The sequence below is a fragment of the Phyllobates terribilis genome, unplaced genomic scaffold (genome assembly GCF_046119375.1).
Source record: "Phyllobates terribilis strain yellow unplaced genomic scaffold, ASM4611937v1 Scaffold_5__5_contigs__length_657084704, whole genome shotgun sequence".
Lineage (NCBI taxonomy): Eukaryota > Metazoa > Chordata > Amphibia > Anura > Dendrobatidae > Phyllobates > Phyllobates terribilis.
In genome coordinates, this window is record NW_027362765.1 from 394,571,188 (window position 1) to 394,596,503 (window position 25,316).

The following is a 25,316-nucleotide window of genomic DNA, read 5'->3' on the forward strand; positions in this document are numbered from 1 at the left end:
CAGGCATTTGCCACAGAATACCAGGATTGGCATAGTCGCCACTGGCGCCCTGTGCTCTTCACAGATGAAAGCAGGTTCACACTGAGCACATGTGACAGATGTGACAAAGTCTGGAGACGCCGTGGAGACCGATCTGCTGCCTGCAACATCCTTCAGCATGACCGGTTTCGCAGTGGGTCAGTAATGGTGTGGGGTGGCATTTCTTTGGAGGGTCGCACAGCCCTCCATGTGCTCGCCAGAGGTAGCCTGACTGCCATTAGGTATCGAGATGAGATCCTCAGACCCCTTGTGAGACCATATGCTGGTGCGGTTGGCCCTGGGTTCCTCCTAATGCAGGACAATGCCAGACCTCATGTGGCTGGAGTGTGCAAGATGAAAGCATTGAAGCTATGGACTGGCCCGCCTGTTCCCCAGACCTGAATCCGATTGAGCACATCTGAGACATCAATCTGAGAAATGGGGTTACTCGGAGCCGGGTCAGTGTAGGTGTCTCGGGGTTGCAGTCGTGGCCCGGACCCTGTCTGTGCCCAGGGCGGTCACATAAAAGATTTAATGGGGCTTTCAGGGTTGAGTGGTATTTTCCGACTACGCCACCTACGGTTTCCGGTGATGGACACCAGCACTGCTTCAGTCCACTGAGGCTGGTGTTTAAAGGCAGCTTAGATGGGACGGCTCCCCGCAGGCGGAGTAGGCCTCAGGGCAGTGTGATGAGGAATGGTGGGTGCAGTGCCGCGCAGGAAATAACAGGCTGAAGTGGGGTGTGAAGTCATCCAGGATTTTTACTCACATTCAGATAAACTTTTTAGCCGCAAAGCTTCCCTCTGCTCCTCGCGGCGTACTGCGGCCACCGGGAAGGGGGTCTAGCACTTTCCAGGTAGATCAGGAGCACCTGTCGAGACCCCTCTGGTGTGTGTTACTCTCCTTGGTGAGTTCTCCCACTAAGTCTTCTCCTGACTGTATGTGTGGTTAGAACTAGGTGTAAGGTCGGGTCCCACTGGATAAACGCAGGTAGAGAGTTACAGGTGGCGTATGCCGCTCCGTCCGTATCCCTCCTGGGATCCACTAAGCCTCCGGGCTTTTCTGACTGAGACGTGAAGTGACAGAGTCAGATATCGGGGGCCAGTCACCCCTCTTGCATCAGGAGTCCCTCTGACTAGGCCAGAGTAAGAAATACAGGTGGCGTATGCCGCCCCGTCTGTATCCCCCTGGGATCCTTTTGCCTGTGGAGCTTGTCTCCTCTGCTCCCCTCCCGGCCTTCTTAGGTAGGGACCTTGACCGGGTAGAGGCAGTGGTTAACTCTGACGCGCTCCTCGCCTCAAGGCCAGAGAACGAGGATCGTGTATCTTCAGTCGGATGAGGCCTATTACTGAACTCTGGTGGGTGACCACAATCAGGGACGGAGACCACAATCACTGATGAAGATCACAATCAAAGACCTTGAACCTAAGATGGCCGTAGATTAAATATGAATTAGTAAGTGTACCCTAAAAGTGTGTCCTCCACCCTCACCCACTACATGGTTCCCCCTATCTTTGGTTCTCCCCATTTCCTATATCCCAGGCCGGGGCAGCACCCTGGTGCATTTAGGCCCCCTACAGGACAGGAGTGGTGTGGTGTTGAGTGGTGAAGTAGGGTCCTGAGAAGTGCTCCATCCTTACCTGGAAGAGGAGATACCACACCTCAAGCTGAGGTGCAGTACCCCTGTTGCGACTGAACCCTCAGGGGCGCCACACATGTCTCGCTCCATCCACCAATGTCACGTTGCACCACAGACTGTCCAGGAGTTGGCGGTTGCTTTAGTCCAGGTCTGGGAGGAGATCCCACAAGAGACCATCCGCAACCTCATCAGGAGCATGCCCAGGCGTTGTAGGGAGGTCATACAGGCACGTGGAGGCCACACACAATACTGAGCCTCATCAGGAGCATGCCCAGGCGTTGTAGGGAGGTCATACCGGCACGTGGAGGCCACACACAATACTGAGCCTCATTTTGACTTGTTTTAAGGACATTACATCAAAGTTGGATCATCCTGTAGTGTGTTTTTCCACTTTAATTTTGGGGGTGACTCCAAATCCAGGTCTCCATTGGTTAATACATTTGATTTCCATTGATGATTTTTGTGTGATTTTGTTGTCAGCACATTCAACTTTGTACAGAGCAAAGTATTCAATGAGAATATTTCATTCACTCAGATCTAGGATGTTATTTGAGTGTTCCCTTTATTTTTTTGAGCAGTGTATATTTTCTTTTATATAATATCCCCTTACAGCAGGTGTTTACAACATTTAAAAAGAACGATAAACCTGGAAAGGAATAAAAGTTAACAGTGATAATCTTGCTCCCACTGTTTCCCAGTCTGCAGGACTTTTTATGTATTCCATGTCTTAGAGACATCCTGCAGAAAACTAGCATTAATCTGGCAAGACGCTATGGGGTGCAGCTCAATATTTGTGTTATACTGCAAACAGAGCAGAGGGGGGAGGCTCCTGCTGCAGCAAGTTGTCTTACAGTCACAGCATAGAGAGGAGGAGGAAAGTGATAGAATTGTGATATCCAGTTACTTACTTTTGGTGGCTCGTACAATGAGCGTAGATGCGCAGCTTGTCACGTATGACTTTTCCTGGACGAGGTTTCCTCTGTATACCAGCTACATGGACTGCTAATACTTTTGGACCCACAAGTTTTTTAAAAAGAAGCGACAACCAATAATCCTGAAATACAGGAAACTGACTCTCAATGACCAGACAGGGAGCTTCGATACGGATAAATAAAATTACACATTATACATATGTATCTGTGCATTATATCGCTTCATACTTAATTAGTTCACCTAGCTAAAGGGGCTGTGCAGGAGAAATTGAACTAATGGGTTGAGGCCAGTCACTAGCTGTCATGGGTGTGTTAGAAGTGACAGACAGTCGCCCTGCAGTTGGTTGTAGAAGATCTCTTCGTTTTGGCATTACAGACACCTTCTTAGCTGTCTCACTCTAGGACCCAGCAGCTACCTTCCTCCGGCTAATTGACACCCAGGCTAGGTGTTTAAATACTGGATGTTGCTAGAGACCTTTTCTAACCCTGGTCTGTCACTGCCTGCACGCGGAGGTTGGCACCCTAAGATAACGTAATGGTGCCCCCACTCAAAAGCGGCTTACCATAGATATCCTTAGCAGCTCCTAGGATCGCTAGAGTAGCAGTTCCCTAAGGAATAAAGGAATCACACACAAAGCCACTGCAACCAACACAAACTACAGCAAAGTGAATGAATCCAACAAAGTTTATCACCAGCAAGAAACACCAGTAGGAGATGGTATTTAAAGCTGCACCCAAAAGTTGATAGGACAGACAAACAGAGTAAATGAAAAACACCTGTTACCCAATACCGGACAGAAACAAAGATAACAGAACTAAAACACCCAAAGAAAAGCTGTATCTGTTGTGGCTCCGCAGGAAGAGACGGCAACCACAGAACACAGAATCAAGGGTTCAAATCCAGAAGCGTGACACTCACTAGCAGATTAGCAAAGCTAAAGGCCTCGATAGACATTAGACTAATGAAGGCTGAGCCCGCCAATATCAACAGATTTGACCGACAGTCTAATTTTTATGTGGGCACCAGTCAACTGATGGTCAGAAGAGATGTCAATCATGTCCGATTTTGGACTGTCGATCGTATCGTTCTCCAGGAGACAAGCCGCATGCCGATGTGTCTGTCGGCAGCTTTTTCATAGAGAGCACAGGAACGGCTGAGTGAGCGCTCCTGTGTATGGAAAAGTTAGCTGAGATGGCTATCAGTCATCAGCCATCTAATGCGTATGATCAGCCTAAGTTTTTTTGGGGTCTGGTGTAGATAGGACACTTCCTAGAATGCAAGTTACCTGAACACACCCTGTACTGGCACTCAATAAACAAGGAATACTGGGATGGGAGATTTCAGCTCTGAAGCCTGCAGAATTGTGAATGCAGGACTGTACTATAATACAGGCGGTAACTCAGGACTAGGATCAATGAGTTACTTACTTGTAGTAAGTTAGTGTATTCATAAAATTTCTCAACTTTTTATGTAGTTTAATATTACATGTAAAGTATAAAATGATGGTAGACATACACTGAGCAATAGTAGAACGCTCCTTCATGATATTAAGTGCAGCTATTTTGTGCATGCTACTTACAATTGTTAGAGGCTGCACCAATTCATAAATGCATATACAATTTCCACATTTTTGGCTACTGCTTTAGAAATCTGCATTGAGATGGATATATTGATAAATGTTAAACAGACAACTATCTCTGTAAATTCCCCATAAACGGGAAGGTTCCCCATCTTTATACAGAGGGGGAGATTCGCTGCTGCCGGACACCTCTGACAACTCTAATCTGCAGCTCATTAATAGTTAAGAAAACCAAAAAGACTCAACGTCGTTTCCACGGTCAAAGGAACCCGTTGCCATTTAGCCTGGAAGGACCTTCTATGTGGACCAGTAGTGTTGGTTGACTCTGAAGACAAATGTGGCACCAGAAGAGAACGCATGGGGCCACTGAATGTGGTGATCCTTGTTGTGTATGTGCCCCTGGAACCTATTATTAGCCATGACACTCATCTGGACTAGAAAGTCACAATTCTCTCTCAAGAGATGGAAAGTGTCAACTGCTCTTTTGGTTCATGGGATCAAAATACATGTTACTGGGAGCACACTGCACTTTCATGAGTCAAATGAGACAAATAATGGTAGAATGGTCCAATGCATGTCTTAGAGAAAGGGCAGACGTGTAATACGTGCAAACTGTGCAGCTGCACAGGGCCTCTGTAGGCAAACGGGGCCCATGCTACCATTAAAAATGGCTCAAGGTTCCTTTGGCTCAAAATAACTGATTAATTCTGATCCAACTCATGAAAGACTGACTCGGGGGTCTTAATAAGAAGTAAGAAGTTCTACAAGTAACCCAACACTCTTAATAAAATAGCCGATCAACAGAAATGGGGCAAAATATTATATATGCATAGGGGCTCCTTATTGTCTATGAAGAATAGTCACAATAGTCATTTGCAGGGCTGTCGGTATTGTGAGTGACAGCCCAGTCATCCAATCAGTGATAGGGATGTGTTGGGTTGTCAGTATTGTGAATGACAGCCCAGACTTCCAATCTGTGGCAGAGACGTTGTGGGTTGTCAGTATTGTGAGTGACAGCCCAGCCGCCCATTTAGGTCTGACCTGCTGGTTTTCATCCAGGTGTCTCCTGTTTTGAATGATTGCCTGGCTATTTAGTTAGGTGACAATGGTTAGATCATTGCCAGTCATAGCTTTAGTTCAGTGGTATGATCAGTTATGCTGATCTTTTGCTGCCCGACCTTGGACCTTGCCTTTGACCATCCGTTTGCTTAGCCCCTTTGTCTCAATCCGCTACCTCCCCAAAATTCTGACCTCGGACTGTGACGTGTTCACTCCTTTGTCTTGCCCCTCTGTTTATGACGAACTTTCTTGGTATTTGACTCCAGACCTCTTGACTACCCTGCCTCACGGCTTGTTCATGAGAAGTAACGTTAACAAGCATCAACATCACTTTTCTTCTTTTTGTCTTGTGGTATTCATTGACAATTTTTGCATCAAATTCTTAAAAATGGTGCATGTGGCTCATTAATTTTGCACAAAATAAAAAATGGAGTACATTGATGCAAAAATTTAGCAACTTTGCAAATGATGAATCAAAGGCGAAAAACTCCAAAAGCTAGATAAAACAAAGGCGCAAATGCAATATTGAATCAGGTCCTATCCGTCGGTACTACAGACCCATGGCTCAGTCCATTTTGCACCTTCTGGGTCTTCACTAAATTAGAATGTCATCAAAAAGTTAATTTATTTCAGTTCTTCAATACAAAAAGTGAAACTCCTATATTATATAGAGTCATTACAGACAGAGTGATCTATTTCACGTGTTTATTTCTGTTAATGTTGATGATTATGGCTTACAGCCAATGACAACACAAAAGTCATTATCTCAGTAAATTAGAATACTTTATAACAACAGCTTGAAAAATGTTTTTAAAATCCTAAATGTTGTCCTACTGAAATGTATGTTCAGTAAATGCCCTCAATACTTGGTCGGGCTACTTTTGCATCAATTACTGCATCAATGCAGCGTAGCATGGAGGCGATCAGCCTGTGGCATTGCTGAGGTGTTATGGAAGCCCAGGTTGCTTTGATAGCCGCCTTCAGCTCATCTGCATTGTTGGGTCTGGAGTTTCCATCTCCAAAAAGCTTGTTGGCAGGGGGAAGCATGAAGTGTTCTAAAATTTCCTGGTAGACGGCTGTGCTGACTTTGGTCTTGATAAAACACAGTGGATCTACACCAGCAGATGACATGGCCCCCCAAACCATCACTGATTGTGGAAACTGCACACTAGACCTCAAGCAGCTTAAATTTACTTTGCATTTACTTAGTGTCAATGACTGCCTTCTGGACACCTGTCAAGTCAGCAGTCTTTCCCATGATTGTGGAGCCTACTGAAACAGACTAAGAGACCTTTTTAAACTCGTAGGAAGCCTTTGCAGGTGTTTTTTGTTAATTATTCTAATTTACTGAGATAATGACTTTTGTGTTTTCATTGGCTGTAAGCCATAATCATCAACATAAACAGAAATAAACACTTGAAATAGATCACTCTGTTTGTAATGACTCTATGTAATATGAGTTTCACATTTTGTATTGAAGAACTGAAATAAATTAACTCTTTGATGATATTCTAATTTAGTGAGATTCCCGTAGAGATTCGACATAATCTGAATTTATCTGAACGTTTGTGTCTTGCCCTATTCATCGATTATATGGACGACGTCATATGGTAAATACTGCGGGCTATGGGCGCATTTGATGCAATTTATCTCTGGCCCTGGCTTCGGGAACAATGTTTGTCGTAAAGCTATTAATAGCGGTCCGAGCTCAGGAATCTGGATCACATTAGTGACTAATGAGTAGCTGTGTCTGATTGTTCTTTTTATTGCAGCAAGTGCAGGCGGAACAGCTGGAGAAAAGGAATACTATGTGAATCATTAGTAGAAATCCAACACATGATTTCCTTGTGCTTGTTAAGTTAAACTCTTATTCCCTGGTGTTAATACGCTCATGATTATTTATTCCTGTGAACCTTCTCATTACGTCTCACAATCGGTTTTCCCAGCTTTCTACATATCGGGGCTCAGTCTCTAAAGTCACTGTCCACTGTACACACAGTCAGTGATACAATGTAGCTGGATTGTGGCTATAGGACTCATGGGAGACAGCACCCAGCACAGGCTGGCCCCCCACCACCTTTGCTATTTGGTGGGAGAATCTATATCGGAATCCCCTCTACTGTGCAGCTACATTGTTTATAAGCCAGGAATGTGAATGTGCCAAAGTGTATTAGTTTAATATCAAGAAGATATCAAAGCTGGCTTTCTTTAACAGACGCCTCCACTTCTGGCTTCATTGTGACACAGGTTAAAAAAAAAAACATGTCAAATGCCAATGTTAGTGGTGAAAAAAAAAAGATTCTGAAATTTGTAAAAAAAAATTATATTTTTATTGCTGATATTTTCTGAGACCCGTAGCTGTTTTATTTTTCAGTGATGGAGCTGTGTGAGTACTTGTTGTATACATTGCTTGATGATGTTTTTATTAATACCATTTCGAGGTACATATGATGTTTTGTTCGCTTTTTATTGCCTTTTTTGTGTGAAGTGCGGCAAACAATTCTAGCCGTTCAACTTTTGGCTTTTCATACAAGTTAAATTTTATATTTTGATAGATCTGACTTTTTTGATCATGGTGATACTAAATATCATTCCGCCCTGGTATAGCAACCCATCAGCACCCTGAGATCGCTGTGCGAGAGGCCGATGGGCACCTGGAGCAACGTGTACTTGGGACCACACTCCTTAAATGTCAGAGATTAACAGCATGATTTAAGGGGTTAACAGCAGCAACCAGAGTGTAACTCCTGAGGGAAGGGGAGAAAAAGTGTAAAAGGATAGTATAGGAGAAGAAAACTGTGAGGGGACAGTGTAGGGGGAGAAGAAAAGTGTGAGGAGACAGTGTAGGGGGAGAAGAAAAGTGTGAGGGGACAGTGTAGGGGGAGAAATGTGTGAGGGGACAACATGGGGGGGGAGTCTGAAGGAACAATATGGTGGCAGAAATGTATGAGGGGAAATATGGGGGAAAGAGTATGAAGTGGGGGCAAAGGATAGAGATTAGGTACTGTGGGGGCAGCATAGAGAGAGGGCAAAATGGGGGGATAGTGTGAGAGCATAATATATAAGTGAAAGTATGCAGATGAGGAGGGGGTACAGTATAGAGACTAGGCAATATATGGGGCAGACAGCGTGAGAGGACAGTGTGAAGAGGTAGCCCAGTATGGAAAGGAGAGGAAAATGTGGAGGCCATATACCATAAGAAAGACAGTGTGGGTGACATATTTTGTGCAGGAAGCACAGTGAGGGAGCATTATTCAGGGGCACAGCGTAGGGCAGATATTTTTATTCAGGAGAATATTAATGACACTGTTATTGGGCATCATGTTGGAATGTGCTGCAGGAGACTAGATGGGATAAAATGGAAATCTGCTGAGATAAGCTGTGGATGTGAAAATTGTCTTTATTGATGGACAAGATGGAGAAGAAAAGAAAAAGAACGATTTCAATCAGAGAACATGTCCCCTATAAGGTACCTGGATGTAAATGCTTATTTGTTATACTGACTTACTGACTACGTCTCATTAGTACTGTGGTTCTTGTATGGTCCGCAGTCTGATGATGGCTGGTAGCAACAACTCCCAGTATCTCCTTACCAATGTTAAATACATACTGGGAGATGTAGGTTCATGCGATACAACTGTATATCGGGCTGACCTGACAATTGATCGCTATACTAAGCTTGGTGATGTATTCATGTACTGATGGTGTTTCTCGTGCTGTATTCATGTACTAATGGTGGTTCTGGGGATGTTTTTCTGTAATTGCTGTGGTTCTGGTGATGTAGTTATGTAATGTTGGTGGTTATGTATTCATGTACTAATGGTTTTGGTGATGTATTCATGTATTGATGATGTTTTAGTCATTTATTCATGTACTTATGTTGGTTCTGGTGATGTGTTCATGTACTAATGGCGGTTCTGGTGATGTATGTCTGTACTGCTGGTGCTTCTGGTGATGTATTCATGCACCGATGGGGATTCTGGTAATTTGTTCATGTACGGTTATTGGTTCTGACCCGATACACATGTAACAATCCATAACTTGTAAGATTACATGATAGCTGGCTATGTTAATAAAATATTGTGCCATCTGACAAGTTAAGGATTACTACATCTGTATTTATGTTAGGAGCATTAGTTATAAAATTCAGCACTATAGCATGCCAAATCCTAACATTATGTAATATATTCACTGTCAGGATTCTGATCTGCTTGTCTTTTCAAGCAGTCATCAAGTGACCACTTATATGCGATTTTCATACTTATGGTCACATGATGACTAGCTTCTCCTCTTGCTTCTCTCAATGAAGCAGGGCCTGCAGTTTTTCACTGAACATTGAGAAAATTAGGAAGAGCAGATAGTCAGCAAATGACCGTAAGGCTACGGTCAAACTATCAGTATTTGGTCAGTATTTTACATCAGTATTTGAAAGCCAAAACCAGGAGTGGGTGAAAATGCAGAAGTGGTGACGTGTTTCTATTATACTTAATCTCTGACTGTTCTTCACCTGGTTTTGGCTTACAAATACTGATGGGAAATACTGACCAAATACTGATAGTGTGACCGTAGCCTCAGTGTGCAAATCACATATGAGCAGTCACATGACAACTTCTCAAACTACTTAAGGTATGGATAGGAGGGGGTGCCAAACTGGATTTTTGTCCTGGGTGCAGGAACCTAGATTTTCCTCTGGCCCCATCAATACATAGTGGTGTGAAAAAGTGTTTCCCCCCTTCCTGATTTCTTATTCTTTAGCATGTTTCTCACACTTAAATGTTTCAGATCAAAAAACAAATATAAATATTTGACAAAGATAATACAAGTATAAACGCAAAATGCAGTTTTTAAATAAAGGTCTTTATTATTAAGGGAAAAATCAATCCAAACCTACAGGGCCCTATGTGAAAAAGTGATTGCCCCCTAAACTTAATAATTGGTTGGCCCACCCTTAGCAGCAACTACTGCAATGCAGGGTTTGTGATAACTGGCAATGAGTCTTTTACAACGCTATGGAGAAATTATGGCCCACTCATCTTTGCAAAATTGTTGTAATTCAGCCACATTGGAGTTTTTCCGAGCATGAACTGCCTTTTTAAGATCATGCCACAGCATCTCAATCACATTAAGGTCAGGATTTTGACTAGGCCACTCCAAAGTCTTAATTTTGTTTTTCTTAAGCCATTCAGAGATGGACTTGATAGTGTGTTTTGGATCATAGTCCTGCCGCATAACCCGAATGCGCTTCCAGCTTGAGGTCACAAACAGATGGCCGGACATTCTCCTTCAGGATTTTTTGGTAGACAGCAGAATTCATGGTTCCATTTACCACAGCAAGTCTTCCAGGTTCTGAAGCAGCAAAACAACCCCAGACCATCACACTACCACCACCATATTTTACTGTTGGTATGATGTTCCTTTTCTGAAATGCTGTGTTATTTCTACGCCATATGTAATGGGACATACACCTTCCAATGAGTTAAACTTTTGTCTTGTCAGTCCACAGAGTATTCTCCCAAATGTCTTGGCAATCATCAAGATGTTTTCTGGCAAAACTGATACGAGCCTTTATGTTCTTTTTGCTCAGCAGTGGTTTTCGTCTTGGAACGAAAGTGAGGCCTGCAGTTGTTTGGATGTTGTTGTGGGGTCTTTTGTGACCTCTTGGATGAGTCGACGCTGCGCTCTTGGGGTAATTTTGGTTGGTCGGCCACTCCTGGGAAGGTTCACCACTGTTCCATGTTTTCGCCATTTGTGGATAATGGCTCTCACTGTGGTTCTCTTGAATCTCAAAGCTTTAGAAATGGATTTATAACCTTTTCCAGACTGATAGATCACAATTACTTTGTTTCTCATTTGTTCCTGAATTTCTTTGAATCGCAGCATGTTGTCTAGCTTTTGAGGATTTTTTGGTCTACTTCACTTTGTCAGGCAGGTCCAATTTAAGTGATTTCTTTATTGAGAACAGGTGTGCCAGTAATAAGTCCTTTGTGTGGCTAGGGAAACTGAACTCAGCTTCCCGAGCATGTAATAAACCACATTTAATTTATGTTTTAAAGGAGGTGGGCAATCACTTTTTCGCACAGGGCATGAAAGGTTTGGATTTTTTGATCCCTTAATAATAAATACCTTCATTTAAAGGCTGCATTGTGTGTTTACTTGTGTTATCTTTGTCAAATATTTAAATTTGTTTTGTGATCTGAAACATTTAAGTGTGACAAACATGCAAAAGAATAAGAAATCAGGAAGGGGCAATCACTTTTTCACACCACTATAGATGAAAATCATTCATGTTGAAATTTATCTTTCTCTATTTTCCAGTAAGCACACAGTAGATCAAAGGGAGAGAGGGGCTTGCAGCACTGAGGAGAAGTAGGGTGCTGCTAGAAAATGTAATTTTAGCAGATAAGAGAAGGACTACCCATTCAGCTCTGTGAATCTGGATGCACATGGGCAGAAGGAGATGAAAAAAGACACAAAGGTACAAGAAAGAAACATGTTGGGCTTGTACTGTATATTATTTATAGTCATGCAGATACTGCTCTTTGTAAAAAAAAATAAAACTATTGTGGGAATAACGTTTGAAGAGAAAATAAGTATGCTCCTGAATTGTTATTTTATTAGAGCTAGATCGGATGCCTACAAAACAGAAATGACAGAAGGATTTAAAATGGTTCAAGGATGTTGGTATTCTGATGTATCTCTGCTTACATGAGGCTGTGCTGCAATACCGGCTTTAGACTATGGAGGTTTTTTTTTGTTTATTTGTTTTAGCAAAGAACTCCCTAATAGTGCATATAAGTCCACCTCTTTAATGCAAAATGTTTATATTGGAAGATTAGATCTGAAAAAAGTATATATTAAAAAAAAAGCGCAAACTAAGTCTCTTCCCTCCAGTAATAGCAGCGCTTGTCATCAGCATACAGCGCGTCGTGCGATATTTAATGCTGGGCACACAACATAATGTTTTCTGTTATAAAAACAGTAGTTCTTGTCATCACATAAATCAGACGAAATGTCCACATTGTATTACACAACGCCGTTTATTGCGCTCCGTTCCTACAAACCACATGTGCACTGAAGTTAATGGCAAAAGTATGAAAGGAAAATGTGTACATTACAGTCCTCCCTGCGAGCAGCAGACTGAATTAATAAAAGGAAGCAGCCGACACTGAATGACAGTGGACCCGAGCCACGGGATAAACGCAACCACCGCGTACGGTCATTTATAAACCACAAGCATGCTGCGGTGACGTCACGCCCCTGCTGTTATACAACTGTATCCAATTTTACTAGAAAATGTATGGATCTACTGGCCAAGACGTCAACGTCTGTTAGTATTAGAAGTTACATGGGGTTTTCCCATAAGCATTATGTGATTGTGGTCAAGCTTTATATTAGGTTTTTATTGGTAGGGTTACCCAAAAGAAACACAAATCATGTTCTGGAGGGCGGAGTGCTTGTAGTGCGGGCTTCTTCCGCTACGAGAATGTTCTGCGACTCCTTCTGAGTCAGTATTGCCACCTGATTTTGTTTGGGAAGGTTTCGTTTGGCTCCAGTGATTTGTTTTTTCAACAAATTTGTTAAATCTGTCACCTAATGTGTGATGGTTGATTCACACAAGTAACATGCGGCTATAATATTTTGTTTCCTTTTAGGCAAAAAAAAGCATCGGAAATGTTTGCTATTCTGCAAACAGCCTAGAATAAAGCTGCTATGAGTGAAACACAAATTTATGAATGGTCATCCCATTTTATAGGTCAACCATTTTCTTCGACCAGCCGAACTTATGAAAATATGACAAAAATGCGTCAAGCCATTCTGGAAGATCGGTGTTGGACCATTGATGAACTCATGGAGTTGACTGAGATTTCATGCTGACTCAAAATGGTTCCACAAATATTCACCTAGCGGTGAAAGCCATCACTTCTTGTGCACCCCTTCCTCCAAAAGACAATTCCTATTTCTTTTCGGTACCCCAACATATACCTGTACACACATTGAAGCATTCTGTCCATAATGTCATGTGCTATAGTACATAGTTAAGGAGCTTAGATGCCTAACCCGATTTGGTCTTAAGTAAATAGTCTCTTCAGAGAGAAACCAAACAGGGTCTCTAGTGGCATGTATCGGAGGGGATCATTTAAATAGCTTTGTCTACTTAGACCCTCCATTGAAGGCGTCTCACCCAGCCAACCAAGTCTCCAACTTTAGACTGAAGAAGGGGAAGAACCGTGAAACAGCTGTCTGCAAATGGAGATCTTTTCCTTGTGGATTGGCTTTATATCCTAAGGCTCGTTAAAAGGGTTGGCATTGAATTTTAGGATTCTTCCTCTAATAGCCAGCTATGACGATCCTGTTATCTTGCTCTGTGAAAACAATATTTGCGCATTTCTTTCTCAGAGAGCATTGCTTGACGTATAAGTCTCCATAAGCTTTGTGGACTTCTTTAGGAGAAACTGAAATCTTATTAGGCCTTATAATTTTTTTTTACATCTGAAAAACTGAACCGGTTTTTAATAGTGTGCTGGATCTGAGGCATGCAAAGCCACTGCTCAATACCATAGGGGCATTTAAGGGGTGCTCAAATATCCTGAAGTCTGGGATACTTGGACCAGCTGAGATTTCCTGATGTGGCCATGGTGAATCAGACACGAGTTAGTCTGCATCTGATGGATAAGACTGGGTCAGTATGGCAACTATTTTGGTAATTTAGTACGTTCACCTCATAGAGGTTTTGCAGGTGGTACATCATGAACTCAAGCAATGTCTGTCCATAACCAGCCTTAATATGTACCACTAAGTCAAAATCCGTAATTATAGTATTTCTGAAGGACTTTGTAATGAATATTTGCAATAGGAAAGTTTCAGGAAGCACTATAGTGATCAGCAAGTTGTTTTGATGCAAATTGAATTTGTGTTGAATTTTTAGGAATTGATTGAACCCAACAAATTCAAACGATTCTGCTGCATTTTACACATTACAGAAGATAACATCACCCAGAGAATGATCACAAGACCTCATACAGGCTTCCCATTAAAGCCTTACAGTCATTCCATCAAATGATATAACATAGCCAATCAGAAGGGACTATGGTAGCCAGTATAAAAGCAGAGGCAGGGAACGCAGCAGCTAATTTGTGGTGAATCTGGATAGTGAGAGGATATTTAGAGCCATAAAAACTTAAGAAATTGTACAGATAGGGTGTGACAGCACAGCTCTGAAGTTTAGTGTGTGGGGAAAATAGAATAGTGTCATACATGTTTTTCAATGCATTGGAAGGCTTTGCAGTATTTTTGATTTGTGTCAAAATTTTGGGAAAAATTTGGCAAATCCGAATTTCAAAAGATTTGTTCCTCTCTAATAAACTGTCAATTTTAATTATATGGAAAACTTGTTTGGATGTTTTTTGTGCAAGTACTAAATGTGCCACCAGTAAGAAACCTACGATTATAGGTTAAAAAAATGAGTTATTGTCGAAATGTAGAAAGAATAATAAAACCGCTAGTAATTAGGATAATACAACAGCTAATGATCATTTGGGACACAAATCCAGAGAATCATTGTAATTCCCTCCCGCTCAGATAAGGCATCTCTTTACCAAAGAAAGAAGCGGAGGATGAGTCTTACATGTCACCAGCTCCTCGAGCAGCCTGTTTGATACGGCGGTGACTGATTTTCTAGTTCAGGTTCCACATCTGTCAACAGTCAGCTGACCTTGCACAAAGGCGACATGTGGAAAAGTCTTCATCAGGGACAGGAATAAGAGGCTCAGATTTCCCATCGCTGTTACCCAGCACAGGTATGTTCCACTGCTTTCATCTTCCTGATAGCTCCCACGGGAAAATAGCAGCCGCTACACCTAGTCAGGTCAAAGTCTGGACGGGCTGTTTCTTTCAGTTCCTGCAGCTCTTAAATTGTTTAACAATTTTCACCTGTCCGTAACTGTTGTGCACCATGGGACGCCATTTGCCTGAATGGAGGGAACTGTTTGGAGAGCGCTGCTTAAAAGAACATTAAGTAAAGTGGGTCTGACCATGGAAAATAAATCACTCTAGAGCTGTTTTCATTGGAGCCGTACAGTCCTCCGGGTCAGGCTCAACAAGCTCAATTTCCAGCAAGCAGAACTAGAAAAGAAGTCGAAAAAGCCGGAGCAGGGTTCATAAAGAGAACATTGCAGAAAGATTTTACTACTTCAACTAGTGGTACGATTGTACAGGTCCTAGTAGAGCATTAAGGCTGGGGTCACACGAGCATATAAAAAAAATTTCATCGAGAAAAATTGTACAATTTTTCCTCACCTGTCATATATGTGCTGTCAGTATATAATTTGTTTTTTTACTCAGCAGTTATTAACCTTTTACAGGATAATTTACAGTTTCCTATGTTACAGAATTATCATGCATCCTGAAGAAATCGGTTGTCATACTGATAGTCCGTATGGCATACAATATTTTTCTCACACTGCATTGATTTCGGAGTGAATACAGCTGAGTAAAAATAGGCAGATCTGCACGGCCTCATTGAATAACATTGGTGCAAGCGCAATGCAATTTTTTATTGCATTGCAGTCGTCCGAGTTATACGCCAGCATGAGAGAACCCTCAAAGCCACATGCGAATTGGCGTGTAAGTGCATTGGGGGCATTTATGTTCGCTCTGAGTATATTGACACCCCCCCAATATACTTCCAGCGTAATGTGCATATGGCTTTAAACCTTGATTTCTTAGGAAAACAGAATAATTATAAAACAAGAACAATTTTTATTGATGTACTAGGACCAGGACAGCCATACCAGCAGACTCTGATATAAAATCCTCCAGATTCCCATTTATGCCAAATAAACAGACTTTGGCATGTTTTGGGTCAATGGAGCCCTATGGACATGCTCAGTGCAAGATCCGAGAGCTTTGTTGTCTGGTACACTGCTAAAACACAAAGTGAACACAGCCCTACCTGCTTCCCGAGGATGCACCATAAAAAAGAAAGCATTGTCAAGTTTGATCAACTGCTACATTACCATGAATAATGGGAGAAATTTGTTACTAATGTATGTTCGCATCTCATAATATTTGGTTACAATTATATAAGACTATTGTCATAAACCAAGTACCTCCTGCTCACAGAAATCACCAAAAGGCTATTCTCATACACTGTGCTGCCAATTAATAGCATGGCATGAGTAGCGACTGGACTACACGCACCACATCTTGAGACCTAAGCCTTCAGAGCAGGGGTGCACAACATTTTTTGAGGTAAAAAACTGAGCTAAAGGGTCACAAAATACCTACAGAGATATTATCACTGTAGACATTTATGACATATCGAAATTATAAACTTGTGTGATTGGTGGGGGTCCCACTGACTCCCGCCCATGAGGAGACTAGGGTTCATTGTCTCCTCTATTTGGCACTTTAGAGAAGAAACCATGTATGTACAGTGCTGGCCAAAAGTATTGGCACCCCTGCAATTCTGTCAGATAATACTCAGTTTCTTCCTGAAAATGATTGCAATCACAAATTCTTTGGTATTATTCTCTTCATTTAATTTGTCTTCAATGAAAAAAACACAAAAAGAATTGCCCTAAAGCCAAATTGGATATAATTCCACACCAAACCTAAAAAAGGGGGCCAGACAAAAGTATTGGCACTGTTTGAAAAATCATGTGATGCTTCTCTAATTCGTGTAATTAACAGCACCTGTAACTTACCTGTGGCACCTAACAGGTGTTGGCAATAACTAAATCACACTTGCAGCCAGTTAACATGGATTAAAGTTGACTCAACCTCTGTCCTGTGTCCTTGTGTGTACCACATTGAGCATGGAGAAAAGAAAGAAGACCAAAGAACTGTCTGAGGACTTGAGAAACCAAATTGTGAGGAAGCATGAGCAATCTCAAGGCTACAAGTCCATCTCCAAAGACCTGAATGTTCCTGTGTCTTCCGTGCGCAGTGTCATCAAGAAGTTTAAAGCCCATGGCAATGTGGCTAACCTCCCTAGACGTGGACGGAAAAGAAAAATTGACGAGAGATTTCAACGCAAGATTGTGCGGATGGTGGATAAAGAACCTCGACTAACATCCAAACAAGTTCAAGCTGCCCTGCAGTCCGAGGGTACAACAGTGTCAACCCGTACTATCCGTCGGCGTCTGAATGAAAAGGGACTGTATGGTAGGATACCCAGGAAGACCCCACTTCTTACCCCGAGACATAAAAAAGCCAGGCTGGAGTTTGCCAAAACTTACCTGAGAAAGCCTAAAACGTTTTGGAAGAATGTTCTCTGGTCAGATGAGACAAAAGTAGAGCTTTTTGCGAAAAAGCATCAACATAGAGTGTACAGGAAAAAAAAGAGGCATTCAAAGAAAAGAACACGGTCCCTACAGTCAAACATGGCTGAGGTTCCCTGATGTTTTGGGGTTGCTTTGCTGCCTCTGGCACTGGACTGCTTGACCGTGTGCATGGCATTATGAAGTCTGAAGACTACCAACAAATTTTGCAGCATAATGTAGGGCCCAGTGTAAGAAAGCTGGGTCTCCCTCAGAGGTCATGGGTCTTCCAGCAGGACAATGACCCAAAACACACTTCCAAAAGCACTATAAAATGGTTTGCGAGAAAGCACTGGAGACTTCTAAGGTGGCCAGCAATGAGTCCAGACCTGAATCCCATAGAACACCTGTGGAGAGATCTCAAAATGGCAGTTTGGAGAAGGCACCCTTCAAATATCAGGGACCTGGAGCAGTTTGCCAAAGAAGAATGGTCTACAATTCCAGCAGAGCATTGTAAGAAACTCATTGATGGTTACCGGAAGCGGTTGTTCGCAGTTATTTTGGCTAAAGGTTGTGCAACCAAGTATTAGGCTGAGGGTGCCAATACTTTTGTCTGGCCCTTTTTTGGAGTTGTGTGTGAAATGATCAATGATTTGATTTTTGCTTCATTCTCTTTTGTGTTTTTTCCTTGCAAGCAAATTAAATGAAGATAATAATACCAAAGAATTTGTGATTGCAGTCATTTTCAGGAAGAAACTGAGTATTATCTGACAGAATTGCAGGGGTGCCAATACTTTTGGCCAGCACTGTACACTGCTTTTTTCCGATGTATAATATAGGAGTCTAGTATTTTACAACTATAAAGTTACAATGGAGGGTGCTGTATTCCCAGATGGCTACCTATCTACTTCAACTGCTCTTCTCTAAGTTTTGGAGTGCCAAACCATTCACTCCATATGGCCTCACGGTGCACCATTAATACGTGCACATCCCTGTGCCCACGCTGAATGCCGCATCACTTGTCTCTGACATATAAAAAATATATGAGCTACAGAGGGAATCACATCTGTACTAAAAGGTTCAGGGACACAGTAAATAGTGGGCTTATGTGTCCCCTTCTTGCTGCAGAGCAAGACACTCACTAGCCTATTTCGAGGGATCAAAGGGGGTTGTCCCATAAATAATATTTATTCCCTAAACAAGGGATAGGTTATAAATGTATGATTGCTGTGGGGTCAACAGATGGGATTCCCGCCACTCATGAGAATCAATGACACAAATCCCCCAATGCGAATGGAGCAGGTGAGATCACAGCTCCGTTCACTATCTATAGGATTGCTAGTTGCACATGCTCACAATTGCTCCTTTCGTCTGGGGGACATTGGGTCATTCATTCTTTGGATTGGTGGGGGTCTCAGCAGCCAGACCAACGGCAATCATACATTTCTTACCTATCCATTATGTTTATGATACAACTCATTTAATTCAATTGCTTAATAGTTATTTTATGGCATGTATTTGGGGCTAAAAATCAATTTTGCAATTGCATTTCACTAAAGATTTTGCATCGTTTGGCTTTTCCAGACTCCTTGTTTCCCTGCACATTCAACTTTGATGTGGTCTGTGGCCATAAATCTGCTGAGAGGAGCTCAGAAAGCGTCAGATAGTAGAGTCACAAACTCCCCATCAGACTGTCACAGCGAGCTCACCCACGGATACTCCGATAACTAATTCTGAAGTCAGCAAATAATAAGTGCGGCAAGAAGGCTATAAAAGGAAAGGTGCAAAATTATTAATGCTATCCATATGCAAAAATGAATTTTAGCCCCATTTACAAGCATTTACGTATGAAAAAAAAATTATCTTCAAAGCGGAGTGCATGATATTGTTCTCTGTTATCAGCAATTTCACTCCAAAATATGTTTTTCAGTTATTGACAATAACATGATTAATGTCCAGAAAGCTCCCTACCCCAAAGATCACCGCTTTATGTCAACATTTTAGAGGGGTTGTCCCAGCACTGTCTAAAAGGACTAAGTAACAAATACTCACCGATCCACCATCAGTCTTCTGGCTCCTTCTTCAGGCGGTGGATGGCATGTAACCATTGCAGCAGGTGATTGGCTGCAGCGATCGCGTCTGTATGATTGGAAAAGGATGCTACTCTCATTATAAAGACAAGTGATTTATTAAAATATCCAAAGTAGTGGAATATCTACTAAAAACTTCCAGCCGGGCTCCTCATCAGATTCAAGCGGTTACATGCAGCAGGACACCCTGTTTTGGTAGGATAATGTGACGCCTCTACTCAGAAAGCCCGTGTTTTACCCTGGGTGTTGGGGGACTCGGTGTCGGGCCCTGCGTTGAAGAGATGGGATGCAGCCGTGGCCCGGGCCCGACCCGTGCTCAGGGCCGTCACATTAGAAAGAGATGGTGTGGGCTATTCCGGGTTGAGTGGCTGATTAACGACTACGCCACCTGTGGTGTCTGGTGAAGGGCCACCAGCGCCGCTACAGTCCGCTGAGGCCTGGTGTCATGGCGACTAAAGTTCTCACTGCTCCCCACAGGCGGAGCAGGGCCTCAGGGCAGAGAGACAGGATGAAGGGGGGTAGCAGTAGCGTGGGGAGTACGGGCACCGTGTCGCGTGGTATGGCGCGTAATGAACAGTCCGGAGGCCATAGGGGTGAACTTCCAAGGCTTTACTCACTCAGAGATGTTAGCGGGAAGGCGACTCCCTGCTCCTCGCGGAGTCCTGCGGCCACCAGGGACGGGGGTCCGACTACCTCCGAGGAAGTCCAGTGTTTGGTAGCGACCCTGCACCAGAGTGTTCCTGCACTACAGACTTCACCCATTCCCGTCTGTGCGTGTGTAGGTAGGCCGGGTCTCCCTCTGAGCTCCTCTCAGGTGTAGGGGTCGGGTGGCAATTCCTCTCCATCCGACGCCCGTTGGGATCTTCAAGGCCTAACCGGGCTTTCCCGTCCTGGACGTAGAGTACGAGGTCGGGTGTCGGGGGCCGGTACCCCTCTTGCAGCCGGAATCTGTCTGAATAGATCAGGTAGGCGAGGACAGGTGGCGTGCTCCGCTCCGTCTGCATCCTCCCCGGGACCCATTTGCTAGGGAGCCACACTCTAAAGCTCCCGGGCCTTCTTGATCCTGGTCCTCGGCCGGGTTGAGACATTCCTTGTCTGCAACCTACCTCTCGTCCCAAGATCAGGGTACGAGGGCTGTGTCCCATACCGGTGCAGGCCCACACAGGATCTGCGCTCCTGGAGGGAAGTCACATTACACACAGTATTTTGACAGCACAGTGACAGCCGACAGACTAGCAAAGGCTAGACTGATGGACCATAGAAGAACCAAACAGAAGACTGAAGGACCAACCGAAGACCAAGATGAAAGATGGCATTCTATTAAATATCAAATTTGAAGTGTAACTAACTAACTGTTCCTCCACCCACACCCACTAACTGGTTCCTACCACTTTGTGTTCCCCAGTCTCCCTGTAACCAGGGGAGCAGCACCTAGTGCATAATAGCTCCCTCTGGTGGAAATGTGGTGTTGGATGCAAAAGGCTAGATCACTACCTTCACACTGGCCTTACCTCAGAGGAGGAACACCACACTCCATTGGAGAAGTGCAGCATTCCTGTGGCGGTCGAACCCTCAGGGGCACCACAATAACATCTGTTGGGATGCATGTGCCAGTATAGCCAAAATTATTGTCCCACTTCATCACTGAAGGTTTTGAAGATTTCTCAGGAAAAAAATTGTATAAGTCCTATGTTATTATAGCAGCGTCATCAGTCAGTGCTCCCTGACGTTGCGAACCCTCTTATCTTCTGTTTTCTAAAAAACTCTTATCAAATCTAATCACTCTTATCAGTGCTGCCGAAATATGAGCAGTCTGGGCTGTTTTAAATAAAGCTGCTTTATTTTTGATACTTCCTAGTTTTGGCTTTGACAAAACTTTATTGATACAGTCATGTGCGAATTACATGCATTTTTAGTGCACTTACGCAACAGAAATGCACTAAAAACGCACATGCATTTTTTACCTCTAGATATTTTGTATCTAATGCAATTCTTTGGGTAAAATCTGTGCATAAAACTCAGCATACCCAGAAGAGAAATTGACGTTGCGGATTTCAAAACACTCACCCAGGTCAGTTTACACTGCATTGAAAAAAAGCACAGTGGCCATGAGATGTCTATGAATCCCTTCCACCTTGCTTAAACTGTAAGACCATCATTGCTGTGAGCGGCACATGGGCAGATTGAGTTCCCGGTTCAATGAAGTTTTTCAGAGATGATCACATATGCGCTGCCTATGGCAAGGACAGCCTGGCATGAAATTTTGGATAGTGGAGGCAGGTCACTGAAAAAGTAGTGACCTGTCAATCAAAGACTGGAGGCAGGCAGAGAGGGTGGAGAATACACAGAGAGGCAGGAGAAGGACCCAGTGCAAAGTCCAGCCCCAATGCACGTGAACCTTTACAGATTCTTTACGGTCAGAGCCGTGAGACTCTGGAACTCTCTGGGAGAGGAAGTGGTGATGTCCAACTCACTTAATGAGTTCAAGAGAGGCCTGGACGCCTTTCTTGAGAGCAATAAAATTACATCTTATGCTTAGTGATAGTTAATTAATCCAGGGATTTAATCTGACTGCCAGATTGGTGTCGGGAAGTGAATTTTTCCTCAATGATGTAAATTGGCCTATACCGCATGGTTTTTTTTTGCCTTCCCCTGGATCAACGCTGCGGAATAGCTGCAGTGCACAAGAAATAGGCTGAACTGGATGGACGCTTGTCTTTTTTCGGCCTTATAAACTATGTAACTATGTAACCTAAGTAGTATAAAACTTCACATGATGATTACAGAAGAAAGACCGGCAACCTCTGCAGTCTATCAGCAGTGGCTCTGATGCCTACAAGCTGTTTGATGGAGCTTGCAAGCACTGCACATAAGCTGGCCGGATCAGTGGTTTGACTCTGATGCAGGCAGCTTTGCCTCAGCTTTCAGTGTGAGAGAATGGTCGGCTCTGGGCAGAAGTGTGACAATGACTCTCGTCTGCACTGTCAAGCCTTCGGAAACGTGCTTTTTTCCTGAGAAGCAAGAAGCCCACAAATGATGAACCAAGGTCAAAATCTAGAGAAAATGTCAACTGAAAGCTTTGCCTTCCTTGTACTCTTGTATTTGTACATGTTCTTATTTCTTGCACTTATTGCTTACATATACGATAATACATTTTCCTCCATTCTTGCCTTTAAAATTAGAAATCTGCTGGGTGCTACCAGAAATCAGTGCACTGTGGGAGCTCTAATGACAAGGATGGTTCACAAGTAAAACTCTTATTTTTCGCTGTGAATTTTTTCTGTGGTTCAGCGTCATATCGTCATCAAAATCCAAAACAAATGTGCATCAAATATTCATATGGATCTGCAGCAGATTTCACTTGATATGCTGCAAATTTAAAACCCACCCTGCAGATCAGTTTCTGCTGCAAATTTTTTCTTCAGTCTATGGAAAAGATTTGGTAATGTGAATGGATTAGACATTGAGCAGCCAGAAGCTTTTTGAAGATTTTTATTTTTGAGCAAATCAGCTTCAAAAAAAGCACAAAAACGCCTAAAAATTGCTTGAAAGACTCTTCTGATTTATTTAAAGGGAATCTGTCTGCAGGATTTTACCCCAATACTATTTATATGCATATATAGCTCTTTCAAAGAAGAGTCCAGCAATATCTTTAAATGGGCAGTCTGTTAATCCGTTACTGAGAAATCAGCGTTTGAATTGATATGTAAATGACGCTGAAGGGCTATGGTAGATCTGAAGCCTCTGTCACTCCAGCTCTATTCCCCATGCAACACCGCCTTTTCCTGCTTAATTGATGGCTCCTTGGAGTGAAGTCGCACAGCACAGAGGCTGTCAGTCAAGCAGAAGGAGGTTGTGCTGGGCGGGGAATAGAGCTGGTGACAGAGACTTGAGATCTACCATAGCTCTTCAGCCTCATTTACATAACAATTCAGACTTGGATTTATGAGTAACACAGGCACAGACTTCCCATGTTATGGTGTTGTGAGACATGTTTATGAAAGAGCTACATGCGCATAGTTTGGGGTATGAAATCTTGCTGATAGATTACCTTTAAATGTTTATCTTGCTGTACAAGCATAGAGTTTCTGAGGGTTTCTGCTCACTTCAGGATTTGAAATACTTCTCGTGGGAAAAAAAAAAGTGCATGTCACTCCGTTGAAATGGATCCTGATGGAAACCTCTCCAAAATTAGGCACTGTCCAATTAAAAAGCTATAAAAAACATTTAATAAAAAACTTCTTCAAAAACTTTTCATAGCCGCATCAGGAAAAGAAAGATACCACTAAAACTCTTTAGGCTATGTGCCCACGATGCAGAATTGATGAGGATTTTTCCTGAGCGTTTCTGCCTTTCCCTGGCCGAAAAAACGCATGCGGATTTTACATGTGTTTTTTCTGCCAGGGAGAAGCGTTTTTTAATCGTTTTTGCATGCATTTCCGCATGCATTTTTTGAAGCACTTTTCCAATCGCTTTTCCAAGCGATTTTGAGCATCACTTGGAAAAGTGCTTGACAAGTTGGTCATACAATATAAATCCATGCAACTGGCGTGGATTTATATTGTGTGACCAACTTATGCTGCTTTAAATGCAGCATAAATAGTAAAAAAAGAGAATTAAAACGTAAAAAATAAAAAAAAACATTATACTTACATCTCCAGTGGCCCCCGGTCTCCTCTCCGGTGGCGTCCTCTGTCATCGGCGGTGTTCTGAAATGACCTGTGTTGACGTCATTTAGTCAGCTGACAGGTCACGTGACCGCTCACATGACTAAATGACGTCACCGCAGGTCCTTTCAGAACACCGTGGGACGCCGATGACAGAGGACGCCATCGGAGAGGAGTCCGGGGGCCACTGGAGAGGTAAGTATAATGTTTTTTTTTTATTTTTTACATTTTAATTCTCTTTTTTTACTATTCATGCTGCATTTAAAGCAGCATAAGTTGGTCACACAATATAAATCCATTCCAGTTGCATGGATTTATATTGTGTGACCAACTTGTTAAGTACTTTTCCAAGTGCTCAAAATCGCTTGGAAAAGCGCTTGAAAAAACGCATGTGGAAATACATGCAAAAACGATTAAAAAACGCATCTTCGTGGCAGAAAAAAACGCATGTACAATCCGCATGTACAATCCGCATGCGTTTTTTCTGCCAGGGAGATGCAGAAACGCTCAGGAAAAATCCACATCAATTCTGCATCGTGGGCACATAGCCTAAAAAAAGTTTCCACTTAAAAACTTGTCCTGTTTGAATGCCTCAGAAAACTCCATCTGCACATGGCCTTAGTGCAGAACGTGTGAACGCCTTAGATATCCCGTCTTGTGGATAACACAGCAGGAAGCCAGTGCTCATTATTCAGAGTCTTCAGTTTTTGACCCGAGGTCTCACCACAAAATATCTGTTGACGTTTTTTGGTAACAAACTTTCATCCCGTGATACTTCATTAGCCGAAGCTGTTGATTTATTTTGCTAAGATGAAGCATCACACTTTGCCTCATGTTTTCCTAACATTTCACTTTCAGAGGTATAACACTCTCCATCTGCTTTCAACATGTTGCTTCTGACATTAACTAATGTCTCCTATTAGTAGTTAAAGAGACCAATCTGGCGTGAGACGTTTCCAAGCAGAGTTCAAACAGGCCACAAGGAGAAGCACATTCTACACCATTTTCCTAAAACTGTCTGTCTATTGTTAAGCCAAAGTCCTAGGGAACACATAAAAGAAACACAAAGCG

The 25,316-nt window shown here is 42.8% G+C and overlaps 1 protein-coding gene across 1 annotated transcript in view; it reads right to left on the bottom strand.

Moving 5' to 3' along the window:
• Nucleotides 1-25,316, bottom strand: part of HPSE2 (heparanase 2 (inactive)) — a 438,762-nt gene that overhangs the window by 22,971 nt on the left and 390,475 nt on the right. The window contains exon 10 of the mRNA XM_073685001.1: nucleotides 2,566-2,711. Within this exon, the coding sequence (XP_073541102.1) occupies nucleotides 2,566-2,711 (146 nt within the window). The remainder of the gene's footprint in view (nucleotides 1-2,565; nucleotides 2,712-25,316) is intronic.